Genomic DNA, 26912 nt, shown 5'->3' on the forward strand with positions numbered 1-26912 from the left:
CTTCTTAAAGGCAGGCTGTCCCTCTGAACGGGAAGCTGCTCTGAAGAATATTGCAGCAAATTAAATAATAGCAAAGTGAAGACCAGGGCAGCGAGAGGGTTCCAGGGTGACAGATGAGGAGCTGGAAGCATTAGTGGTGGAGGTGAGCATGAGGACAGATGCCATGGGTCCGCAGAGCCTGGAGACCAGGCAAGGACCACCCTCAGAAGGGAATGGGAGTAGGTGGTTAGGGACGTTATCTCCCAGAATCCGGACCCAAGGACCTGGCAGCAGTGCCACAAGAAATCTAATGACCTCATGTGGGTGGTCAATGTCAGTGAATGCATCATTGTATGACATCTCCTACCCACTACAACACCAGGACGGCTACAGGACATTCTGCTGAGGGAGGGTGAACAGCCAGAGATCATGGTCCACATTGGCACCAGTGACATAGGTAGGAAGGGGGATGAGGTCCTGAAAGCAGATTTTAGGGAGCTAGGAAGGAGATTAAAAAGCAGGACCTCAAAAGCAGTAATCTCAGGATTATTCCCAGTCCCATGTGCAAGTGATCAGAGGAATAGGAGAATTGAGTGATTGAATATGTGGCTGGAGAACTGGTGTAGGAGGGAGGGCATCAGATTTCTGAGGCTTTGGGACCGGTTTCGGGGCAGGTGAGACTTGTACAAGATGGACGGGTTGCATCTTAGCAGAACTGGAACAAATATCCTTGCAGGGAGATTTGCTAGTGCTGTTGGGGAGGGTTTAAACTAGATTGTCAGGGGGATGGGAACCTGAGAGGGCGCTCAGTGTGCTTATGACAGATGCCAGGTAGAAAATACTGTTGAGAACCAGGCTGAATATAGAAGGTCCAGAGGGGAAGTGAAAAAGCAAATAAGAGAAGCAAAGAGAGAGCAAGAGAAGAGACTGGCAGCTAGCATTAAGGGAAATCCCAATGTTTTCTGTAGGCATATAAATAGTAAAAGGGTGGTAAAAGGAGGAGTGGGGCCGATTAGAAATCAGAAAGGAGATCTACACATGGAGGCAGAGGGCATAGGTGAGGTATCATGTTTAACTAACTTGCTGGAGTTTTTTGAGGAGGTAACAGAGAGGGTTGATGAGGGCAATGCTGTTGATGTGGTGCACATGGACTTTCAAAAGGCATTTGATACAGTGCCACACAACAGACCTGTGAGCAAACTTGTAGCTCATGGAATAAAAGGGACGGTAGCAACATGGATATGGAATTGGCTGTGTGACAGGAAACAAAGAGTAGTGGTTAATGGATGTTTTTCGGGCTGGAGGAAGGTTTATAGTGGAGTTCCCCAGGGATCAGTGCTGGGACCCTTGCTTTTCCTGATATATATTAATGACCTAGAGCTTGGTGTACAGGGCACAATTTCAAAGTTTGCAGATGATACAAAACTTGGAAGCATTGTGAACTGTGAGGAGGATAGTGTAGAACTTCAAAAGGACATAGACAAGTTGGTGGCAGATGAAGTTCAATGCAGAGAAATGTGAAGTGATTAATTTTGGTAGAATGAACAAAGAGAGACAATATAAAATAAAGGGAACAATTCTAAAGGGGGTGCAGGAGCAGAGGGACCTAGCTGTATTGATGCATAAGTCATTGAAGGTAGCAGGACAGGTTGAGAGAGCAGTTAATAAAGCAAACAGTATCCTGGGCTTTATTAATAGGGGAGTAGAGTGCAAGAGCAAGGAAGTAATGTTGAACTTGTATAAGACACTAGTTCAGCCTCAGCTGAAGTATTGCGTCCAATTCTGAGCGCCGCACTTGAGGAAAGATTGGAGGGCATTGGAGAGAGTACAGAAAAGATTCAGGAGAATGGTTTCAGGGATAAGGAATTTCAGTTATAAAGATAGACTGGACAAGTTAGGAATGTTTTCCTTGGCGAAGAGAAGACTAAGAGGTGATTTGATAGAGATATTCAAAATCATGAGGAGACTGGACAGAGTAGACAGAGAGAAATTGTTCCCACCCGTGAAAGGATTGAGATGGAGAGGGCACCTGGGTGCTGTATTTTATTCTGGGATAAAGAGTAGAGTATATGATTGATTGAATTGGTAACTGGGTAAACATTTATAAAACATATGTTGTAACCTGCGGAGAAGTCGGACTAGAAAAGACAGCGCACTCCTTCCATGTCAGTCCTAACAATGTTGAGTGTGTGTATGTTTAGTATGTGTGTGTTGAGTGTGTGGGAGTGTGTGTATGTGTATGTTGAGTGTGTGTGTGTGTTGAGTGTGTGTATATGCGTTGAGTGTATGTGTTGAGTGTGTGCATGTGTGAGAGAGTGTGTGTGTGAGTGTGTGTCTGTATGTTGAGTGTATGAGTGAGTGTTGAGATGTGATTGTGTGAGTGTGAGTATTTGAGAGTATGTGTGTGAGTTTGTGTTATGAATGCTGGACATTGTAATAAGATAATGTTTTAAAAACTGTGATTTTTAAAAGTGTAAGATGAAGTCAGGTGACCTCACATCCCACCTGCACAGGGATAAGACAGAAATCTTGGTTACCAGGTCAACAGAGAATACAGATCAAAGACTTTTTTTTGAAACGCAGAGACTTCAGGGGTATAACATCCAACAAACATCCTCCCAGACCTTCAGTCTGTAAACAAGGAGTCAGTGGTTCTGAGGATGTAAATGTACCAGGCAGTTGTGCGGGAACAATGGAAGGCTCAGGTGTCTTGGCTCAAATCAGACTTCTAAACTGACTTTTTTAGGTCAGATAAATTTAACAGATTTTCTGAAGGCAGACGGGCTGGAAGGACAGAAGACCAGTGGTGGCAACCTCTGAGCGGGTTGTAAGGAAGCAAGACAATCAATGGTGGCAGTCGAGCGAGAAATAGAGAGGGAACACCTGCCCACAGAAGTCTGAGACAGCATAAAGCCACGAATACTTAAACCTGTTTCGAAAGTTGAAGCTTGGGGAGAAATGGAAGACCAGCAGGATCACCAGAAACCGCCTCATTCACGGACGTCCAGGTGGGAAGTGCTCAGAGAATTGAGTGAAGAGCTCATTGATTTTGAGAAAAGTCTGGGAGATCCAACCCATTGCAACTGGGAGGAGTTTGGGACTTTGAACCACAAGGATTTCACCATCAAAGAGGACTGTGTTTCGTCTAAGTGTGGTGTGAGATTTCCAAGTATTTTAATAAGTAAAGAAAATACCTTTCTTTGTAATTTGGGGTATCAACTACTTACAGAGTACGATTTAGTTAATGGGGATTTCTTTCAGTATAGTTGTTATAATAAAAGTCAAAATATGAGATCTTGTGTAATTCTTTAAATTGGTCTGAGTGCTCATATCTTGTGTTTTTAATGTTAACAGTCTCATGGAGCTCATAACAGTGTGTGACTGTAAGTGTTTGTGTGAGTGTGTGAGTGTTTATGAGTGAGTTTGAGTGTATGTGTGTGAGAATCCTTCAACAGACTGGTGTAATGTTTGGAAGCGAGTGAAAAGAACATGAAATCAATGCAGCTGCTCAGGTTTGTGTGCGATTGTTACCAACAGCACCATCTAATGGTGATTAATGATCTGAACCTTGCCACAGGCCTCTGGGTGATTGGGTCACCAATTACAGCCTGCTGGTGGAAGTGTGTTGGTGATGGAAACCCCGTCTGCCCATGCTCCATAACATAGGCCCTTTCTCACCCGGGGATCATTTTCTTGGTCTGTGTAGGTCACCGGAACCTGCACCTGAGTTTCTGCAGTTCCTGCCCCGAGTTGTCCCTTTAAGGGTGAGTGACCCGGAGCTGCTCGAACTGAAATGCCTCAAGTCACTTCTGGGGCAATACCAATAAAATTACCAAAGTCTTCAGCTAAAAGTGGGGCCGACCAGCGTCCAGACAAAGTTTAATCAAACCCCGCTCCAGCTCCAGCTGCACTCTGAGGAGCCTGGTGTCACAAAGCTTTACTTCTTCCAAGCTGCCATTGTCCATCAGTGTGATCCACTGGATGACAATCTGATTGTTGCCTAAACAGAGCCTGAGCTGTAAAAGCTGAGGGCAATGGTGGCATTCATTGTCCCATCATCGTTGGAAATGCCCTGCACCATTCTGCCATCCAGAGAGAGCTTGGGTTCACATTTTCCCCAGCTTGATGGACTTCAATCCCAGGACTCTGGACCTTCGCTGGCTTCAACCAATTCCGTAGAGGTTGTTGATCGGACAAGTTCTGAGTTTTTCTGTAGGCTGTAGTCCTGTCCCGCTGCCCTCTGGGCAGAGATGACTTTTGACTGGTTATAAAGCTGCCAATATATAATCAGGATAAAGCCCGGCTCGGATATAAAATTAAAACGTGACCCAGGCCTGACCAGACAACAGCCAACCCGAACCTGACCCGGGCCCAAGTCCTTTTTTCTTTTAAATGCCCGACCCGGCCCAAAAATAACAAATATTGAAGACAGATAAAAATCATAGATTAAAACGGAAATAATACAAAACAAAACAGTACAGTCCAGGCCGACCCGACCTAACCCTGAATGCTGGATGCAGAACACAGACCCGAGCCGACCCGAACCTGAAACATGTAGTCGGGTTTGGTCGGGTTCGGGTCTGGTAGCCAGGCTTTAAATCAGGACATTGGTGAAAGATGTATCAAAGAGTATAAATGAAAGGGAGAAGCAGTGATTGTGATTTAGCTCTTTGACTCCCAGAGTACAGGCTGAATGCTGCTTTTAACAAACTGTACTGAAACTTCCTGCTTACACCTGTTGTATTGCACGTTTGGCCAATGGATATGAATATAGTCGTATGAATATAAGCATACCCAGGACATTTCTGCTTGTCTCTCTCTCTCTAGAGACTAGTTGTGTATGTAACATTTATTTTCTGATGAAAGCCCATGATCTGAAATGTTTCTCTCTCCACAGATACTACCCGACCCACTGAGTGTTTTACAGCATCTCTGGTGCACAATCTTTGTTCAGATGCAGCAGCAGTGTAAGTCACAGGATGGGAATTCTAGCCCTACGTCTCTGTGAACTGCCGTGGGCCTAATTTTACATTAAAGCTGCTATATGAATGCACATTGTTGTTTCTGCAGTGAAACAGTGCGAGTCATTCCTGAACTATAAGGGCTTGGTATCTAGGAACCTAGGAACTGCTGAATGAAAAAAGACCATGGAGTTCATCTTCTACCATCCTGGTAGTTGCATGATACAATAATTACAGAGTTGTTAACTAAGAGCAATCAATCTCTATCAATGAATGGAAACAGATCCAGACATGAGGTGAGGAAACCCCCCAGTGATGGAGAGCATTTGTCAAAAAGTCACCTGCTCCTCCCAAGGAGATTTTTTGCTTTTGATTCATTCTTGGGATGTGGGCGTCGCTGGCCAGGCCAGCATTTATTATCCATCCCTAATTGCCCTTGAGAAGGTGGTGGTGAGCTGCCTTCTTGAACCACTGCAGTCCGTGTGGGGTAGATATACCCACAGTGCTGTTAGGGAGGAAATTCCAGGATTTTGACCCAGCGACAGTGAAGGAACTGTGATATAGTTCCAAGTCAGGATGGTGTGTGGCTTGGAGGGGAACTTGCAGGTGGTGGTGTTCCCATGTATCTACTGCCTTTGTCCTTCTATGTGGTAGAGGCCGAGGGTTTGGAAGGTGCTGTCGATGGACACTTGGTGAGTTGCTGCAGTGCATCTTGTAGATGGTACACACTGCTGCCATTGTGCGTCGGTGGTGGAGGGAGTGAATGTTGAAGGTAGTGGATGGTAGAGGTCTGCTCAGGTCGGGAAAAAGGAACCCGACCTGAAAGCGACTGAACCACAGCGGTCCCGAGCCCAACCCGGCCCGAGTCCATCCGATTTAGCCCCGGACCCGACCCGACCCGAACCCGCTCCAACTCAACTCGAACCGAGCCCGACCCGACCATCCGTTTACTTACCTTCCGACTGGGAAGCTCCAGTGCATGCGTGATGACGTCATAGCGACGTCACTCACTCACTGCACTGAGTCAGTTTCATCCCAGACTCCCAGCTCAGGTAAGTTTTTAATTTTTAATACTTACCAGCAGAGCACTTACCGTGTGTGTCCGGCCCGAGCCGAGCCGAGCCGACTCGACCTGGTCTCGGCCCGACCCGATCCGAACCCGAAAGCCGGCCCCGGAAGATGGACCCGACCTGATCCCAGCTCAACACATGTCATCGGGTCCTGTTGGGTTCGGGTTGGGTAGCAGGCCTCAAGTGGATGGGGTGCCGATCAAGTGGGCTGCTTTGTCCTGGATGGTGTCGAGCTTCCTGAGTGTTGTTGGAGCTGCACCCATTCAGGCAAGTGGAGAGTGCGATGTTCTCAGGACTGGAATGAGGTTTAGCTGAGTTTAGTAAAAGATGTGAGGCAGAGACTGAGACAGCAGCAGCAGCAAGCTGTTGAACATAATGGAGCCTTCTTTATTCTGTTTTACTTTCATTTTCCCTTTGCTGGCTCAAGAACAAACAAACAAAGAACTAAGAACAGTACAGCACAGGAACAGGCCATTCGGCCCTCCAAGCCTGCGCCGATCTTGATGCCTGCCTAAACTAAAACCTTCTGCAATTCCGGGGACCGTATCCCTCTATTCCCATCCTATTCATGTATTTGTCAAGATGCCTCTTAAACGTCGCTATCGTACCTGCTTCCACCATCTCCCCTGGCAGCAAGTTCCAGGCACTCACCACCCTCTGTGTAAAAAACTTGCCTCGCACATCCCCTCTAAACTTTGCCCCTCGCACCTTAAACCTATGTCCCCTAGTAACTGACTCTTCCACCCTGGGAAAAAGCTTCTGACTATCCACTCCGTCCATGCCGCTCATAACTTTGTAAACCTCTATCATGTCGCCCCTCCACCTCCATCGTTCCAGTGAAAACAATCTGAGTTTTTCCTACCTCTCCTCATAGCTAATGCCCTCCAGACCAGGCAACATCCTGGTAAACCTCCTCTGTACCTTCTCCAAAGCCTCCATGTCCTTCTGGTAGTGTGGCGACCAGAATTGCACGCAATATTCTAAGTGGGGCCTAACTAAGGTTCTGTACGACTGCAGCATGACTTGCCAATTTTTATACTCAATGCCCTGACCGATGAAGGCAAGCATGCCGTATGCCTTCTTGACTACCTTATCCACCTGCGTTGCCACTTTCAGTGACCTGTGGACCTGTACGCCCAGATCTCTCTGCCTGTCAATACTCCTAAGGGTTCTGTATACCTCTCACCTGCATTAGACCTTCCAAAATGCATTACCTACAGCATGCCCAAGTATACACAAAGCACAATGCAATTACAATTTCAAAACACTACAACACTATAGGGAGTATTCCATCACACTCTTGACTTGTGCCTTGCAAATGGCGGACAAGCTTTGGGGAGACAGGAGGTGAGTTACTCACCACAGAATTCCCAGTCTCTGACCTGTTCTTGTAGCCACAGTATTTATGTGGCTGTTGCAGTTCAGTTTCTGGTCAATGGTAACCCCCAGGATGTTGATAGTGGGAGATTCAGCGATGGTAATGCCGTTGAATGTCGAGGGGAGATGGTTAGATTCTCTTTTGTTGGAGAGGATCATTGCCTGGCATTTGTGTGGCGTGAATGTAACTTGTCACTTACCAGCCCAAGTCTGAATGTTGTCCAGGTCTTGCTGCATGTGGACACAGACTGCTTCAGTATCTGAGGAGTTGTGAATGGTGCTGAACACCATGCAATCGTCAGCAAACATCCTCACTTCTGACCTAATGATGAAGGGAAGGCCATTGATGAAGCAGCTGAAGATGATTGGGCCCAGGACACTATCCTGAGGAACTCCTGCAGCGATGTCCTGGGGCTGAAATGATTGGCCTACAACAAACATCTTCCTTTGTGCTCGGTATGACTCCAACCAGTGGAGAGTTTTCCCCTGGTTCCCATTGATTTCAATTTTGCTCGGGATTCTTGATGCCATACTCAGTCAAATGCTGCTTTGATGTCAAGGACAGTAAATTGCACCTCACCCCTGGAATTCAGCTTTTTGTCCATGTTTGGATCAATGCTGCAATGAGGTCTTGAGCTAAGTGGCCCTGGCGGAACCCAAACTGAGCATCGGTAAGCAAATTGTTGCTGAGTAAGTGTCGCTTGATAGCACTGTCAACGACACCTCCCTTCACTTTGCTGATGATTGAGAGTAGACTGATGGGGTGGTAATTGGCCGGATTGGATTTGATCTGCTTTTAGAGTGCAGGACATACCTGGGCAATTTTCCTCATTGTCGGATAGATGCCAAATGTTGTAGCTGTACTGGAACAGCTTGGCTAGGGGTGCGGCTAGTTCTGCAGCACAGGTCTTCAGTACTACAGCTGGATTACACTTACCACATGTCATGTCTAAAATTAGTTATATTCTGTATCCCAAAATGTTGTTTTCTGAAATAAATTATGTAATTTGCTTTTGAATGGATCGATACTACCTGCTGCCACTGTCTTCCTGGAGAGCCTGTTCCACAGATGGACCACTCGTTCACTGAAATAATGGCATTTGACCAGGGTTGTAATGTAACTTGTTGTATATAGGTTACCTACTCTACAATACCTTAACCTCTTAAACTGATATAGTGCATAATCTGTCAAAGAAACCCATCTTTCCTCTGAAGATAGAATGCCATGTTCTTCCCATGTACTTGCCTTGGCCCGGGGAGACTGACTCCCACAGACCACTGACATGGATGATCTAGTACCTTGCACAAGTATTAATTCTTCATGATAACCTCAACATCAGCAGGTTATTTAGTCATGGGGGTGCATTATAAGAACATAAGAAATAGAAACAGGAGTAGACCATATGGCCACTCAAACCTGCTCTGCCATTCAATATGATTACACCTGATCTTCTACCTCAGCTTCACTTTCCCACCTGCTCCCCTTATCCCTTGATTCCCTGATCTCAGTCTTGAATATACTCAATGACTGAGCATCCACAGTCCTCTGGGGTAGAGAATTCCAAAGATTCACAATGCTCTCAGTGAAGCCTACTACTTTTAGACTTTCAGCCAGGTGAAACAACCTCTCAGTGTCCACCCTATCCAGCCCCTTCAGAATCTTGTCTTTTTCAATGAAACCACCTCTCATTCTTTTAAACTCCAGAAAATATAGGCCCAATTTAATCAGCCTCTCATCACAGGACAGCCCTCTCATCTCGGGAACCAAACTAGTGCCCCTTCGCTGTACCACCTCCTTAGATATGGAGGCCAAAACCACGCACAGTACTCCAGGTGTGGTCTCACCAAAGCCCTGTCCAATTGTAGCAAGACTTCCTTATTCTTGCATTCCAACCCCTTTGCAATAAAGATCAATATGCCATTTACCTTCCTAATTGCTTGCAGTACCTGCACGTTGACTTTGTGTTCCTTGTGCGAGGACTTCCAAATCTCTCTGAGCGCCAACATTTACAAATTTTTCACCATTTCAAAAAATCTGATTTTCTATTCTCTCTGCCAAAGTGAATAACCTCACATTTCCCCAAGTTTTATACCCAAGCCCAAACCTGTCTGCATAATGCTGGATAATCACTGAATAGCACTTCACCGAGGATCTGCCTGGAAAAGGTTTGCAATATGATCACAAAGTGAAACAGTTACAGCTCTTCAAAAAGAGACGCAATGTGGCGAAACCACTTCCAGATCTGGGTCATACTTGTATTATTATCGGAACGGCAGAGTGTCCCACTGTGGAGAGGCAGGAGTCTCATTAACATATTTAAATTAGACTTCTATCATGCAACTGGGGGCCCGACTTGCAATGAATTCAGGTTGCATGGGTGTCCCAAGGGTTGGGACAGTCACCAGTTAAATGGAGGCATGGTTGCTTGGGACTTTATTGGGGTGGTTAATGGTCGGCAGGCACAATGTTACAAAGGTTCAATGCTTGCAGGTCCTTTCTCAGTTCCCTCTGGGACACAGTTTGTTGAGATACTTGGTGTGAGAGACTTACCTGGACAGTTTGGGGTTGTTCAAATGGAAATGATCATGATGTGTGGCGCCATGGCTGCTCTCAATTGGACTGAGGAAGAGGATGAGAATGAGGATCAACAGCAACAAAGGCTTTGCTGTGGAGGGAGCCAGTAGGTGGCCAGCAGAGAGGAGATGACTTCAGGGGAGGCCCGACCACCTAACTGTTCCCTACAATCAGAGGCACAGATTCTTCAACCTGATGGAATGTTGCACTGTCAGAGACCTGGGAGGCAGGTCTGGAGGCTGGATCCAGGTCTGGAAACAAGTTCTTGGGGCAGGGTCCAGGACTGGGTGCAGGGTGTGGAGCAGAGTCAGGGGACAGGGTGGGGTGGGGGTGGGGGGGTGGGGGGTGGTCCAGGCAAGGAGCAGCAGCAGGGTCTGGCAACAGGGTCTTGTGGGAAGATCTGATTCAGGATGTGGTGGAGGGTTTGTGTCAAGGTTGGGGGTTAGGAGCTGGGAGATAAGGTCTGATGGGAGAGTCTGGGTCTGTGCTCAGGGTCTGGTGGGAGGGTCTGGGTCTGTGCACAGGGTCTGGTGAGAGGGTCTGGGTCTGTGCTCAGGGTCTGGTGGGAGGGTCTGGGTCTGTGCTCAGGGTCTGGTGGGAGGGTCTGGGTCTGTGCTCAGGGTCTGGTGGGAGGGTCTGGGTCTAGGCTGGTGGCATGGTACTGAAACAAACCTTCAAAAATAAACATCAGCTGAAAGCTAACAGACTTGATGGGGTTGTTGCAGTATGGAAATTATACAAAGATTAAAACTGGAAACAGAAATGAAAACAGGAGCTGTAAAACTAGATGTTAAAAAAACTTGACCCCTTACTGTTTGTGAACTGTACTGCACAATTTTAGAGATTATCTGTTCTGGGATCTTTCTGAATCCGCACTGAGGTGAACTTGCCTCAACAATGAAGTTCTAACTTGGAGATTTTTTGGAAATCCACTGATACACTGGTCCTTTGAATGAATGACAATCTCTTTATTTTGGAGAGTCCAACAGAAAGTGTAAATCCACCTCTGACTGGATGTTGCAAGAGACAGACTATATTAAGCAATATGTTTTAATGAGTTCTTTGAACTCTCTTATTTTGGTAAACATGTTAAAAAAGGATTTAAACTGTTGTAAGATCATGATATCAAAGGTCAGCTTCATTTATTGTGTTGATATACATTTCACTATTTCACATTAAATTACCCATATATTATTCTGTATAACAGTGTATTACGGGATGGTTTTATATGCATTGAAATTGTGATGGGATTTCAGTTGTGTCTGTGTTTATCTTGTGATTGGGGTGTATCTGGAGATCTGGATAATGATTGGCTGTTACTTGGTGTCCGGCCAGCTTTCCAATGCCTGTACTCTGATCTTGACCTGGTTTAGTTGCCGAGGTGACACATTATCCTAGAAAAGAACTACAGGCTGCAGGCCTCAGTGCAGTTACAAGAAGAGCTATGAGACAGTCATTCTGGGTGATCCATCTGATTGTGTTAGAGCTGATGCTTTGATCGACTGGACTGGAGACACACGGAGGGACATTTTCAACTTTACTGCCTGATAGTAATCTGGCGGAGTGATTTGGCCACTTATAGAGTCTGCACAGTCTTCGTCCTATTGTTTTCAATGGAATGGATGTCAGACAGGTTCTACAACAGTCGGTGAAGTTGAGAATGAGCTTCCTGATTTGTGTGTTTCTGTGTAGTGGTCCATTTCTCCTAGCTACAGGAGTAGCAGTGACAAAAGAAAGATTTGAATTTCTATAGCGCCTTTCATGATCTAAGGACACTCCAAAGCGCTTTACAGCCAATGAGGCATTGTTGAAACGCTTTCACTGTTATGATGTAGCAGCCAATTTGTCCACAGCAAGTTCGCATGAACAGCAACGTGATAATGAGCAGATAGTCTGTTTTAGCAATATTGGCTGAGGGAGAAATCCCTGCTCTTTGAAATAGCACCATGGCATCTTTTACCTTGCCAAGAGGGCAGACAGGGTCACAGTTTAACATCTCATCTGAAAGATGGCACCTCTAAAAGTGTAGCACTCCCTCAGTACTGCACTGGAGTGTCAAGTCTCAAGTCTCTGGAGTGGGACTTAAACCCACAACCTTTTGGCTCAGATGTCAGTCTGTTACCTGAAAGTAAGAGGTAAATAGAGAGGGTGGAGGCTTATGTGGAGTATAAACACTAGCATAGACCAGTTGGGCCAAAAGGTCTGTTTCTGCGCTGTAAAGTTCTATAATTCTCTATGTAATGAAAAGGTTGAAGCAGGGCTGAATGCATGAGTATCTTAACCACACACAGAGCAAATAGAGCCAGAGGTGGTAAAGAATGTTTCTGATTTACTCTCCACAGGTTTTATTTAAAGACATCTCGGGGCCCTGCTTTCCTAACTTAGGAAACTCCGCAGCTTCTCAGAGGAAAACACAACCAATATATTCTTTGCACCCTTATTTGAAGAGCGGTCAGTTCAACAACACCGCTCCAATGTTACACCTCCCGCCATCCTGACTGGCGAGTGGGCGGGGCCAGTGAGTGTGGGCGCGTCTTTGTGGGCAAGGGGGCGGGGAGTCTGATAGAGCGGCTCCTGATTGGTCGGTGCCTGCAGTTTTCCCGCGCTATTTCAATTTCACGTTCTTGCAATCTTAAAGAGTGAACAGATTGGGATCGGTGGAGAAGGAGAGATCGGCGGAGAGGGAGCGGAGCGGGAGGGATCGGCGGAGAGGGAGGGATCGGCGGAGTGGGAGCGGAGCGGGAGGGATCGGCGGAGGGATCGGCGGAGCGGGAGGGAGCGGAGAGATTGGCGGAGCGGGAGGGATCGGCGGAGAGGGAGGGATCGGCGGAGTGGGAGCGGAGCGGGAGGGATCGGCGGAGTGGGAGCGGAGCGGGAGGGATCGGCGGAGAGGGAGGGATCGGCGGAGTGGGAGCGGAGCGGGAGGGATCGGCGGAGAGGGATCGGCGGAGCGGGAGGGAGCGGAGAGATTGGCGGAGTGGGAGCGGAGCGGGAGGGATCGGCGGAGAGGGAGGGATCGGCGGAGTGGGAGGGATTAGCGGAGCGGGAGGGATCGGCGGAGAGGGAGGGATCGGCGGAGTGGGAGCGGAGCGGGAGGGATCGGCGGAGAGGGAGCGGAGGGATCGGCGGAGTGGGAGGGATTGGCGGAGTGGGAGCGGAGCGGCGGAGAGGGAGGGATCGGCGGAGCGGGAGGGAGCGGAGAGATTGGCGGAGTGGGAGCGGAGAGATCGGCGGAGCGGAGCGGAGAGATCGGTGGAGTGGGAGCGGAGCGGCGGAGAGGGAGGGATCGGTGGAGTGGGAGCGGAGCGGCGGAGAGGGAGGGATCGGAGAGATCGGCGAGGGGCTCAGCGGGCAGAGCCGGGAGCAGGGAGGCTGTGTGGAGATGCCCCGGTACACGGTACATGTCCGGGAGGAGTGGCTGACCGTGCCCTGTAAGGACACCTCGGCCAGTGTCCGCTGGCTGGGCAGGGAGGCTCTCCGCCGCTACATCAAAAACAAGCCGGACAACGGCGGCCTGAGCTGTGTGAGCAGCACCCAGTTCCTGGTCAGACGCTGCCAGGGGCTCGGCTTACTGGATCCTGACGATGTCATCGAAGATGTCCTGGAGGACAATGACTTCGTCGAAGTCGGTGAGGAGAGGAGAGAATCCCCGCCCCGTCCAGCTACTATCAAACTTAACTAATGAATTAACCAATTAACTAATCTCAGCTTTTGTCTCTTTAACCCAGTGCTGGAGGACGATGTGATGTCTCCAGACTTCATCCCGTCTCAGCCCGAAAGGGTTTACCTGTATCCTTTGATAGAAAGAAAGACTTGCATTTATATAGCACCTTTCACCTCAGAACACCCCAAAGTACTTTACAACCACTGAAGTAGTTTTGAAGTGTACTCACTCCTGTGGTGTGTGAAATGCAGCAGCCAATTTGCACACAACAAACTTGGAAGGACAGCAGTGTGGTCATGACCAGATAATCTGTTTTAGTGATGTTGGTTGAGGGATAAATATTGTCCAGGACACGGGGGAGAACTCCCCGGCTCTTCTTCAAAATAGTAGAATGGGATCATGTAGATCCATCTGGGAGGGGAGACAGGGCCTCGGTGTAAAGTCTCATCCGAAAGACGACACCTCCGACAGTGCAGTGGGTATTGCACTGAAGTGGAATATTCCTCATAAATATTTGCCAATCTTTGCACTGGAAACAAAAGATTTAAGCAAAGCTGAAATGCCTTAACCAACTGCTCACCCAGATACACCAGATATCATGAGCCAGACGAGGTAAACATGTTTTACTCACCATGGATTTGATTTTACTTCATCTACACTTCTCAGTCTCTGTGATAAGGTGCCACATCAAAAAGGTTATTGCAGAAAACAAAAGCTCATGGTGTAAGGAGTAACATTTTGGCATGGATAGAAGATTGGTTAGCTAACAGGAAACAGAGAATAGTCAGAAATGGGTCTTTTTCTGGTTGGTAAGATGTAACGAGTGTGTCCCACAGGGATCAGTGCTGGGGCCTCAACTTTTTACAATTTATATAATGACTTAGATGAAGGGACCGAAGGTATGGTTGCGAAATTTGCTGATGACACAAAGATAGGTAGGAAAGTAACTTGTGAAGAGGACATAAGGAGGCTACAAAGGGATATGAGTGGGCAAAGATCTGGCAGATGGGGTATAATGTGGGAAAGTGTGAAATTGTCCATTTTGGCAGGACGAATAAAAAAGAAGCATATTATCTAAATGGTGAGAGATTGCGGAGCTCTGAGATGCAGAGGGATCTGGGTGTCTTCGTGCATGAATCACAAAAGGTTAGTATGCAGGTACAGCTAGTAATTAGGAAAGCTAATAGAATGTTATCGTTTATCGTGAGGGGAATTGAATACAAAAGTAGGGAGGTTATGCTTCAGTTATACAGGGCATTGGTGAGACCACATCTGGAGTACTGTGTACAGTACTGGTCTCCTTATTTAAGGAAGGATGTAAATACGTTGGAGGCAGTACAGACTAATACCTGGAATGGGCAGGTTGTTTTATGAGGAAAGGTTGGAGAGCCTAGGCTTATACCTGCTGGAGTTTAGAAGAGTAAGAGGCAATTTGATTGAAACATATCAGATTCTGAGGGGTCTTGACAGGGTGGATGCGGAAAGGATGTTTCCTCTTGTGGGAGAATCTAGAACTAGGGGTCACTATTTAAAAATATGGAGTCATCTATTTAAGACAGATGAGGAATTTTTTCTCTGCGGGTCCTGAGTTTTTGGAACCATCTTCCTCAAAAGGTTTTGAATATTTTTAAGGCAGAGGTAGATAGATTCTGAATAAGCAAGGGGGTGGAAGGTTATCGGGGTAGGCAGGAATGTGGAGTCAAGGTTACAATCAGATCAGCCATGATCTTGTTGAATGGCGGAGCAGGCTCGAGGGGCCAAGTGGCCTACTCCTGCTCCTAATTCGTATGTTTGTATGTTTCCCTCTTTCACCAGCCTAGGAGGCACTGACAAACATGCAGATTGAGTTTTGGATGTGTGAGGAAATGATTTGGAAAAAAGGAGTTGGCTTCAATTTCTGATCAGTTTCCATTATGCCAACAAGAACCACAGCTTTTATTATCAAACAACAACTTATGTTAATATAGCACCTTTAGTGTAGTAAAAATCCCAATGTGCTTCACAGGAGCGTTATAAAACAAGATTAGGCACTGAGCTACATAAGGAGATATTGGGTCAGATGACCAAAAGCTTAAAAAAGAGGTGTAGGGAGGGGATTCCAGAACTTGAGACCTAGCCAGCTGTAGGCACGGCCACCGATGGTGGAGTAATTAAAATCGAGGATGCTCAAGATGCCAGAAGTGGAGGATCTCTCAGAAGGTTGTAGGGCTGGAGGAGATTACAGAGATAGGGAGGGGGCAAGGCCATGGGGGAATTATAAAACAAGGATGAGAATTTTAAAATTGAGGCATTGCTTAACCAGGAGCTAGTGTAGGTCTGTGAGCATAGGGGTGATGGGTGAACTGGACTGGGTGTGAGTTAGGACATGGGCAGCAGAGTTTTGGATCCCTTTAAATTTACAGAAGGTAGAATGTGAACGGCTGGCCAGGAGTGCTTTGGAATAGTCAAGTCTAGAGGTAACAAAGGCATAGATGAGGGTTTCAGCAGCAGATGAGCTGAAGCAGGAATGGAGTTGGGCTTGTTACAGAGGTGGAAATAGGAAGTTTTAGTGTTGGCGGGGTTATGTGGAAAATCATCTCGGGCTCAAATATGATACCGAGGTTGTGAACAGTCTGGTTCGGCCAGACACAGTTGCTAGGGAGAGGGATGGAGTCAGTGGCTAGAGGACAGAGTATGTGGCAGGACCAAAGACAATGACTTCAGTCTTCTCAATATTTAATTGGAGGAAATTTCTGCTCATCCAGTACTGGGTGTCAGCTAAGTAGTCTGACAGTGCAGGGGTTGAGAGAGGTGCTGGTGACTTAGAGCTGGGTGTCATTAACCTATATGTGGAAACTGACACTGTGTTTTTGGATGATGTCGCAGAGGGGCAGCATGTAGAGGAGAAATGGAGGGGGCCAAGGATAGATCCTTGGGGGAGACTGGAAATAACTGCAGGAATGGGAGGAGAGGCCATTACAGGTGATTCTCTGGCTACGACTGGATAATTAAGAGTGGGCCCAGGTGAGTGCAGTCCCATCTGGCTGGATGATGGTGTGGCCAAGGCTGCAGACAGGGCGAAAAGGACAAGGTGGGATAGTTTGCCTTTGTCACAGTCACATAGGATGTCAATGCACTAGGGGACTGGGAGCCAGTGTAGGTCAAGCAGGACAGGGTTGAAAAGTGAGTGAGGCTTATGGTGGGATAGGGATGGGCAGCAGAGTCTGGACTAGTTAATGGAGCACATTGGAAAAATTGAGTGTAATGGTGACAGAAACCTGGGTAAAGGTTTGCTTGGTGATGGGGCTGAGATTGGATGGAGGGGGCCATTGCTGCAACAGTGGAAGTAGGTGGTCTTGGTGATGAAGAAGATGTGAGGTGTTAAGCTGAACTTTGGGCTGAACAGGGTGCCATGGTTTCACACTGAGATTCAGCCTGAGTAGGTGGACGAGGGCAGTGATGGAGTCTGTCTGACTGATGCTGAGTTGGGAAAAAGTCTAACTCGTCCAAAGCTTGTATCTAATCTGCTAATCAGCATCGACTGCCCTAGTCGGTGAATTCAAGGCTGCAACAGTTGTTGTCTGTTAGAGACAGATCCTGTTTCATAGTTGCTATGAATTGCACTCCATTAAACTTTTGGAAGAAAAGTTTTCCAAAATTACAGTCGACAAAGACTTAAAATGATAATTTGTTCATTAGATATGGTAACATAATTGTAGCCAGTCACATCATTGCACATTTCTTTCTGCTAACCTAACACATGATCACACAGTACAGTGGTCAATTACATATTTGTTCCTATTAACAGGTTACAAGTATCTATTCACAGTTTAATGAGAGCTCAAAACCAAGGCTGAAACCCAGATATTGAGCAGAGTAGAAATACTATTCTGAATTGGAAAATCAAAATTGGAAGTGTCTACTGAAGCCTGACATTAATCCAGTGTGAAAAGCTGCTGATTATGTATTTGTACTTTGCTCAGCACTAATCAAACATTCTAAAGGAATAACACAATCTTTCAGTATATTTGTTTAGATGGAAACCAGCTAACAATAGAAGATCTCGTTCGTTTGGGAAGAGGACTTTACAAGATTAAGGTGGGTGTATGTATAACACCTCTAAGTGCTGCTTTCATACAGTTGGAATTCTATAAAACTAAACAGCTAAATGACAGGTTTGACATTTCGTCCCTGCTCCCCACTTCCCCCCCCCCCCCCCCCAGCTCACTACAGAAGCAGAAGAGAAGATCAAACAGTCAAGATTACTTCTGGAAAATATTGTGAAAGAAAATAAAGGTATGTTGATAAAGAGAAAGACGTGCCATGGAAACTGGATTCTGTGACAGATTTGATTCTCATTCCTCCCACATCCTCTTATTGTGTGCTAACAAAGTACAGCAGCCCAAGACAATGAAGGGAAATTACCTTTACACTTCGTTCTTCTTTCAGTTGTGTATGGAATAACCACAGGCTTTGGGAAATTTGCTCGGACTGTTATCCCACACAGTAAGCTCAAGTAAGTTGTGCTGTTTTAAGATGTAATGGCTGCTCCCGTTAATTCTCTGTAGTCCATATAGATCTAGTTCATCGTGATTCTTTTTAACACTTTTAGCCTAACTCGCTTGCCAGCAAACTGACAGTATCAACTACAATGCTCGTCTTCCACCCTGCCTGATTTTACTGCCTGTTGAAGTCAGTATAGTGTAATGTTGGCCCAGTTGTAAAACTGGCATTCCACCCAATCCCATGGGTTCCCTCCATGACTTTGTTTAAAATTAGCTTCTATGTTGCACAGATACTCTGATGATCATCATTCAAACTATTGGGCTGGCAATTTCCTTGCTGCTGCTTCTGCTTCATCCCTGTAAATTTGCAGGAAGTGCAACACATATTCGACACCCATAGGTGGGTTTCTGCCCCACTTACAGTGAAGCAGATGCAAGGAAATTCCCAGCCTTTTAAACTCCCTTTTACACCATTGTATAGCAACTCACCTTCGTTAAGAACATTTCGAATGTTAATTTTCCCTTATTCGGCTTCCAATGGTGCTGACTTCCTCCTTGGGTTCGCTTCTACAGTTCTCATCCCTGGACTATGCCCTCTAAGGGTCTGTTCTACCTATGTGACTGGACAATGAGTGTCAGAGGACTGCTCCTCATCTCTGAGCCTGAATTTCCAAGCCCAACGGAGCCTTGTAAAAAAAAGTCAGCCATAATCTCATTTAATGGGGGAACATTCTCAAGGGACTGCATGGCCTCTTCATGTCCTGAGCCTGCCATCACCCAGTATCCACACACACTGGAAAGTGATGAAGAGTGAGAAGAGACATGATGTTTTCCCCTCTTTTGCGTCACCCAGCGACTGTAAGACCAGTGGCAGCATTTGGCACTCTCCTGCTGAATCAGTTCCGATCAGTTAAATCAGGATCAGGCCCTGAGGCCTCACCACCTTTTCTGAAAGCATTCTATAATACTCCACATAATACATTCCACCCCACCCTGTGTCAAAATGTGGAAGTAATTATTATTTTAATAAAAATGATTTTTCCGAAGTGTAATCTTTTTTCTCTTCTCCATCCAGAGAACTCCAAGAAAACCTTGTCCGTTCCCATTCAGCTGGTATGGGCCATTCATCTCAGTGTTTTATCGAGCCGTTCAGTGTTTCTATGTAGAATCTGTTTGGTTCAGTCATCTGCTCTGTCTGTCCACCAGGTGTTGGTAAACCCTTGTCACCAGAGAGGTCCCGTATGCTGCTCGCTCTCAGGATCAATGTTCTTGCCAAGGGTTACAGTGGAATCTCCTTAGAAACCCTCAATCAAATGATCCAGGCATTTAATGGTAACACCAATTTACTTTGTACCTTACTGTCTTTTATATGCAAGAAATATTTCATATATTATTGATTTAGTAAAAGACTATGTTTTATCAATATGTGATCCTGCACCATTTTCTCTCTCTCTCTCTTTCTCTCCTGTAGCTTCCTGTCTCTCCTATGTCCCAGAGAAGGGAACTGTTGGGGCCAGTGGGGATCTCGCTCCCCTTGCTCACCTTGCCCTGGGACTGATGGGTGAAGGCAAAATGTGGTCGCCAAAAAGTGGCTGGGCTGATGCGAAATACGTGAGTTTTCTGTTTTTTACTCTAAAGTACCAAGTAAGGTTGCAAAATTGTTTATCATTAGGTTAATGGCAGTAGGATCTGTGTGTGTTGGGATCCACACCAACAATGCCTGAATGACTACAGTTTGATCACTCTTACTCTGTTCTAGAGGAAGTGAAATTCCTACTCCTTGCCATTCTGCAAAGGTACAATGACAGCGCACAATGGTACAACTACAACAACACAGGACTTACATGCATGCTAACCAGCAGAAACAGCATGCAATAAACAGAATTAAATGATCCCACAACCAATGGATCAGATCAAAGCTCTGCAATCCTGCCACATCCAGTCGTGAATGGTGGTGGACAATTAAACAACTAATTGGAGGAGGTGGATCCACAAATATCCCCATCCTCAATGATGGGGGAGCCCAGCACGTAGGTGCTAAAGACAAAGTTGAGTGTTTGCAACTCTCTTCAGCCAATGGTGCCCAGTGGATGATCCAACTCAACCTCCTCTTGAGGTCCCCAGCATCACAGATGCCAGTCTTCAGCCAATTTGATTCACTCCATGTGATATCAAGAAATGGTCGAGCTGACTGGATACGGCAAAGGCTATGGGTCCTGACAACATTCCAGCTGTATTGCTGAAGGCTTGTGCTCCAGAACAATCCACACCCCTAGCTAAGCTGTTCCAGTACATTTGCAGCATTGGCATCTACCCATCAAAATGGAAAAACTGCCCAGGTATGTCCTGTTCATAAAAAGCAGGACAAATCTAATCTGACCAATTAACTGCCTCGTTAGTCTACTTTCAATAATCAGCAAAATGATGGAAGGTGTGGTCAACAGTGCTATCAAGTGGCACATACTCACCAATAACCTGCTCACCGATGCTCAATTTGTGTTCTGCTGGGACTACTCGGTTCCAGACCTCGTTACAGCCTTGGTCCAAACATGGACAAAAGGCTGAATTCCAGAGGTGAGGTGAGAGTGGCTGCCCTTGACATCAAGGCAGCATTTGACCAGGCGTGGCATCAAGGAGACTTAGTAAAATTGAAGTCAATGGGAATTAGAGGGAAAACCTTCCCCTGTTTGGAGTCATACCTAGCACAAAGGAAGTTGGTTGTGGTTGTTGGAGGTCAATTATCTCAGCCCCAGGACATCACTGCAGGAGTTCATCAGGGCATTTCCTGTGCCCAACCATCTTCAGCTGCTTCATCAATGACATTCCCTCCAACATAAGGTCCGAGAAGTAGGGATGTTCACTGATCATTACACAGTGTTCAGTACCATTGGCAACTCCTCAGATACTGAAGCAGTCCATGCAAAAATGCAGCAAGAGCTGGACAACATTCAGACTTGGGCTTATAAATGGCAAATAATATTTGCACCACACAAGCGCCAGGCAATGACCATCTCCAACAAAAGAGATTCTAACTATCTCCCCATGATGTTCAATGGCATTACCATCGCTGAATCCCCCACCATCAACATCCTGGAGGTTACCATTGGCCAGAAACTTAACTGGATCAGCCATATAAATACTGTGTACTGTGACTACAAGAGCAGATCAGAGGCTGGGAATTCTGCGGCAAGTAACCCACCTCCTGTCTCCCCAATGCCTGTCCACAAGACACATGTCAGGAGTGTGATGGAATACTCTCCACTTGCCTGGATGGGTGCAGCTCCAACAACACTCAAGAAGCTCAACACCATCCAGGACAATGCAGCCCGCTTGATTGACCCCCCCCATCCATCCTTCAACATTCACTCCCTCCACCACTGACAAACAGTGGCAGCAGTGTGTACCATCTACAAGGTGAACTGCAGCAACTCACCAAGACTCCTTCGACAGCACCTTCCAAACCTGTGGCTTGTACTACCTAGAACAAGGGAAGCAGACATAAGAACATAAGACATAGGAGCAGGAGTAGACCATAGGGCCCCTCGAGCTTGCTTTGCCATTCAGTGCAATCATGGCCGATCTTCTGCCTCAACTCCCACTTTCTCACTCACTCCCATATCTTTTGATTCCCTGAGAGACCAAAAACCTGTCTATCTCAGCCTTAAATATGTTCAATGACTGAGCATCCACAACCCTCTGGGGTAGAGAATTCCAAAGATTCACAACCCTTTGAGTGAAGAAATTTCTCCTCATCTTTGTTTGAAATGATTGGCCCCTTATCCTGAGGCTGTGCCCCCATATTCTAGATTGCCCATGCATGGGAAACAACCTCAGAGTATCTACCCCGTCAATCTAATTCAGAATCTTTTATGTTTCAATGAGACCACCTCTCATTCTTCTCCAGAGAGTATAAGCCTAATTTACTCAGCCTCTCATCATTAGCAACTCTTTCATCCCAGGAACTAATCCAGTGAACCTTCACTGTACTGCCTCCAAGGCAAGTATATCCTTCCTTAAATATGGAGACCAAACCATCACACAGTACTGCAGGTGTGATCTCACCAAAACCCTATGCAATTGCAGCAAGAACTCTTTATTCCTGTACTCCAATCTCCTTGCAATAAAGGCCAACATACCACTTGCCTAAAATAAAAACGAAAGTGCTGGAAATACTCAGCAGATCAGGTAGCATCTGTGGAGAGAGAAGCAGAGTTAACGTTTCAGGTCTGTGACCTTTCATCAGACCCTTTTACTTTCCTAATTGCTTGCTGTACCTACATGCTAACTTTCTGCATTCCTTATATCAGTATACTCAAGTCTCTCTCAACATCAACATTTATGTACACAGCAGTAGATAGATTCTTGATAAGCAAGGGGGTGAAAGGTTATCGGGGGTAGGTGGTAATGTGGAGTAATCAGTTCAGTCATGAACTTATTGAACGGTGGAGCAGGCTCGTGGGGGCGAATGGCCAACTCCTGCTCCTAATTCATATGTTCGTATTTGCAAGTTTCACTTCTACTTTTCTATTCTTACTACCAAAGTGAATCACCCACACTTCCCCACGTTATACTCCATCTGCCATCATGTTGCCCATTCACTTAACCTGTCTATATCGCTTTGCAGCCTCCTTGTGTCCTCCTCGCAGCTTATATTCCTACCTAGCTTTGTATTGCCAGCAAACTTAGATACATTACTCTCAGTCTCTTCATCGAGGTCATTAATATACATTGTAAATACCTGAGGCCCCAGCTCTGATCCTTGGGGAACTCCACTGGTTACAGCCTGCTTACTTGAAAATGCCCTGTTTATCCCTATTCTGCCTCCTGTCCATTAACCAATCCTCTCTTCATGCAAATACATTACTCCCAGCTCTATGCGCTCTTAGCTTGCGTATTAGCCTTTTGTGTGGGGCACCTTATCGACCCTACTAGTTATGTCCTCAAAAAACTGATAAATTTGTCAAAAACAATTTCCCTTTAGTAAAACCATGTTAGCTTTGACGCAAAGGAACACCATCCCTTGACATCAAGTCAGCTTTTGACCGAGTATGGCATCAAGGAGCCCGAGCAAAACTGGAGTCAATGGGAATCAGGGGAAAACACTCCGCTGGTTGGAGTCATACCAAGCGCAAAGGAAGATGGTTGTGGTTGTTGGAGGTCAATCGTCTCAGTCCCAGGGCATCTCAGCAGGAGTTCCTCAGGGTAGTGCCCCAGACCCAATCATCTTCAGCTGCTTCATCAATGACCTTCTTTCAATCATAAGGTCAAAAGTGGGGGTGTTCGCTGATGATTGCACATTCACAACTCCTCAGATACTGAAGCAACCCATGTCCAGATGCAGCAAGACCTGGACTTGGGCTGATAAGTGGCAAGTAACATTCGCACCGCACAAATGCCAGGCAATGACCATCTCAAACAAGAGAATCTAACCATCTCCACTTGATGTTCAATGGCATTACCATCATTGAATCCCCCACTATCAACATCCTGCAAGTTACCATTGACCAGAAACTGAACTGGACCAGCCACATAAATGCTGTGGCTACAAGAGTAGGTCAAAGGCACAGTGGCAGCAGTGAGTACCGTCTACAGGATGCACTGCAGCAACTTGCCAAGACTCCTTCAACAGCACCTTTCAAACACGTGACCTCTGCCACCTAGAAAGACAAGGGCAGCAGATGCACGGGAACACCACCACCTGCAAGTTTCCCTCCAAGTCACACACCATCCTGACTTGGAACTATAATTGCCGTTCCTTCACTGTCACTGGGTCAAAATCCTGGAACTCCCTTTCCAATAGCACTGTGGGTGTACCTGCACCCCAAAAACTGCAGCGGTTCAAGAAGGCAGCTCACCACCACCTTCTCAAGGGCAATTAGGGACGGGCAATAAATGCCGGACTACCCAGCAATGCCCACATCCCACGAACGATTAAGAATAAAGTTCCCCTCCAAGCCACACACCATCCTGACTTGGAACTATATCGCCGTTCCTTCACTGTCACTGGATCAAAATCCTGGAGCTCCCTTCCTAACAGCACTGTGGATGTACCTACCCCACATGGACTGCAGCGGTTCAAGAAGGCAGCTCACCACCACCTTCACAAGGACATTTAAGAATGAGCAATAAAAGCTGGCGCTGCCAGTGAAGCCCACATCCCATGAACTAATAAACGTAAAGCATTTCACGTCTCTCCCAACTTTAGCCAGCCTGTACTACAGTTTACGCTTGGTGACTCCAACCTGAGATTGCCCTCATCTGTCAAGATTCTTGGCCTCTGTATCTCTTCTGAGCTCAAGTGTTTCTCCCACATCTTCCTTCTTACTGACGCTGTATCCAAGAAACCCGAATTCTTTCATGCCAAATCCATATATCCATATCCTAGTCTTGACTCTCTATGAAGCCCAAGAGGTCCTGGACTGTTCACATAGAACACCTCTCTGGCATCTGTGTTCTCTGAGCAAACACTCCCCATCTCTACTGTTCAAACTTGCTGTGCTTCCCTCTTTCTGATCATCGATTTCTCGGTGCTGTTCTAAGGGGGAGGGAAGCCGTGGGTAGAAAAGACTATATTTGTTGCTCCTGTGTGTTGCCAGCTTTCCCTCGTGATTCCTTCACAAATGTCACTCCTGTGATTAGCGATCGTATGGGGGTCTGAATGATATCTTTGGATCCTGACAATTAAATATTATTGAGACATCTTGCTTGTTTGTGGTGGTCAGCCCCAACACTGCCAAAATCATGGGTGTTAAAATAGGGGCACGCGAGAATATGTCAGGAGCACCCAGCCACCATTTTAACTGCTCGCTGCACCAGGAGGTTAGAGTTAAACTCGGGGCTCAAATACCTGCAGCCAGTACTTTTGTGTTCCAGCAAGCCAGAGGGCCAAAAACCTGACCTATGATGCTCTCTAAAGCTCTTGGGTAATTGAGAAGCCAATCAAACCAGCCTCTGCCCTCCTAGGCTGGGCCCCTTGGTTAACTGAAACCATTCCATGTCACTGGAATACTTTAAGCTCCATTTCCTGAAACTGAAATGTGATAAAATCGCATTCTGGACTCAGGGCTCAATTTTCAAAATATGGTTGGGAACCCGACGCCCAGATGATTTCCAGGTCCTGACCCCACAGTCTGAACTGCGTTGCTAACGTGACGCGATCTTCGATGTTAATGTCCTGACTGGGCAGAAGGTGAGCTCAGCGGCCAATTAATGACGCTGAGCGCCTGCAGGAGGCGGGAGCTGCCTGCGGAGTATGAGCAGCAAAGGCAGGCTGCAGCCATGATGGGGCCTCCCGCTGCCTTGCCGATGAGAGCAGGCAGCTCCATGGCGGGACTGCAGAATAAAGAGGTGAGGCAGCGCTTCCAAAATAATTTTTAAAATGCTCTGCACTAGACCCGGTGCAAGATCCCTGTGGGCACAAAACATTTCACCTTCCAACAATAAAGGTTGCCCTGTTCCCGACAGCTGTGCACTATCGGGCACCGGACTGGTCAGGCACGCTGAAATCCCATTTGAAAGTTACAGCGCGGAAACCCACCCCAACCCTGGCCCCTTAATGAGCTCCTGCATGAGGAGGTGAGCAGCTTCCCTGTTCCATCACCCACTCCCCCTCATTCCCTCACATTGAAAACTGCAGACTGTCCCGGAGTCATCGCGCTCCAGAGACGACCTCCTGGACCACGATTTTCAAATCCCGTCCGCACCTGGTCCCAACCCCACGGACAATTGACAATCCAGCCTTCAGTCCGAATCTAATCTACATTTTCCAGAAGCTTCTGTGTGTTGTGGATTTAAGCCGTTAATAGCAGCATTTTAATATAAATTCTTAACGGTCGTCAATTTTGATGAGTGTTTCCTGTTTAACATCACGCTTGTTTGGTGCAGTAATGAACCATCTTCTCTTTAGGTTTTACAAGCACATGGACTGAAACCTGTTACACTGAAACCAAAGGAGGTAAATTCCAGAGTTTGTATTTTCAGCTGCTCTTTCTTTCTCTAACTGGCACTATTTTCACAACGAACCATTATATCTCTCTCTCTCTCTGTATATTGGGCGTCAAACAGGTCTGTCTGGTCAGCTGATGCTTGCTTAAAGAAAGAACTTGCATTTATTTAGCAGCTTTCACGGCCTCAGGACATCCCAAAGTGCTTTGCAGCCTGTGAAATACTTTTGAAGTGTAGTCACTGTTGTCATGTAGCAAACACAGCTGCCAATTTGCGCACAGCAAGATCTCACCAACAGTAACGTGTAACTGACTGGATAATCTGTTTAAAGTGATGTTGATTGCGGGATAAATATTGGGTCGGACACTGGGGAGAACTCCCCTCCTCTTCTTCAAATAGTCTCGGGGCATATTTGACAATTCACCTGAGAGGGCAGATGGGGTCTTGGTTTAACATCTCATCCAAAAGGCGGCACCTCCCACAGTGCAGCACTCCCTCACTATTGCACTGGAGTGTTAGTCTGGAACTTGTGCTCAAGTCTGTGGAATGCAACTTGACCCAAATACCTTCTGCCTCAGGGCAAAGGTGCTGGGCACTGAGGCACAGCTGGCACTGGTGTATGCTGACTTATAACCATAATCATGGAAGTAGATCCCAATATCTGGTTGGAACTACAGAATCCTAAACTATGAGTGTGTCTGTTCTCCGAGGGACCTGCGCTGTAAGCCAGTGCATTGCACACCTCACATCAATTCTACACTATAGTCCTGTCGAAGGAACACAAACGGCAGGGTTTAGTTTAACAGATGGCATGTGGGTCCGTCTTGAGGAGCCAGCCTTAGGCTATAAACTGGCTGC

At 46.6% G+C, this 26912-nt stretch overlaps 1 protein-coding gene across 2 annotated transcripts in view; it reads left to right on the forward strand.

The window, feature by feature from the left end:
* The first annotated feature begins 13212 nt into the window (after positions 1–13212).
* The window catches only part of hal (histidine ammonia-lyase), a 53127-nt gene continuing 39427 nt past the window's right edge, over positions 13213–26912 (forward strand). Inside the window, exons 1-10 of one of the 2 annotated variants that reach the window (XM_068058773.1) lie at positions 13213–13591; positions 13691–13751; positions 14211–14238; positions 17629–17703; positions 17829–17901; positions 18055–18121; positions 19186–19223; positions 19317–19442; positions 19582–19721; positions 26017–26064. In XM_068058773.1, coding sequence (XP_067914874.1) covers positions 13345–13591; positions 13691–13751; positions 14211–14238; positions 17629–17703; positions 17829–17901; positions 18055–18121; positions 19186–19223; positions 19317–19442; positions 19582–19721; positions 26017–26064 — 903 coding nt within the window. In that variant the 5' untranslated portion in view covers positions 13213–13344. The remainder of the gene's footprint in view (positions 13592–13690; positions 13752–14210; positions 14239–17628; positions 17704–17828; positions 17902–18054; positions 18122–19185; positions 19224–19316; positions 19443–19581; positions 19722–26016; positions 26065–26912) is intronic. The other variant, XM_068058772.1, reaches the window with a different exon arrangement.

The sequence above is a fragment of the Heterodontus francisci genome, chromosome 27 (genome assembly GCF_036365525.1).
Source record: "Heterodontus francisci isolate sHetFra1 chromosome 27, sHetFra1.hap1, whole genome shotgun sequence".
Taxonomy (NCBI): Eukaryota; Metazoa; Chordata; class Chondrichthyes; order Heterodontiformes; family Heterodontidae; genus Heterodontus; species Heterodontus francisci.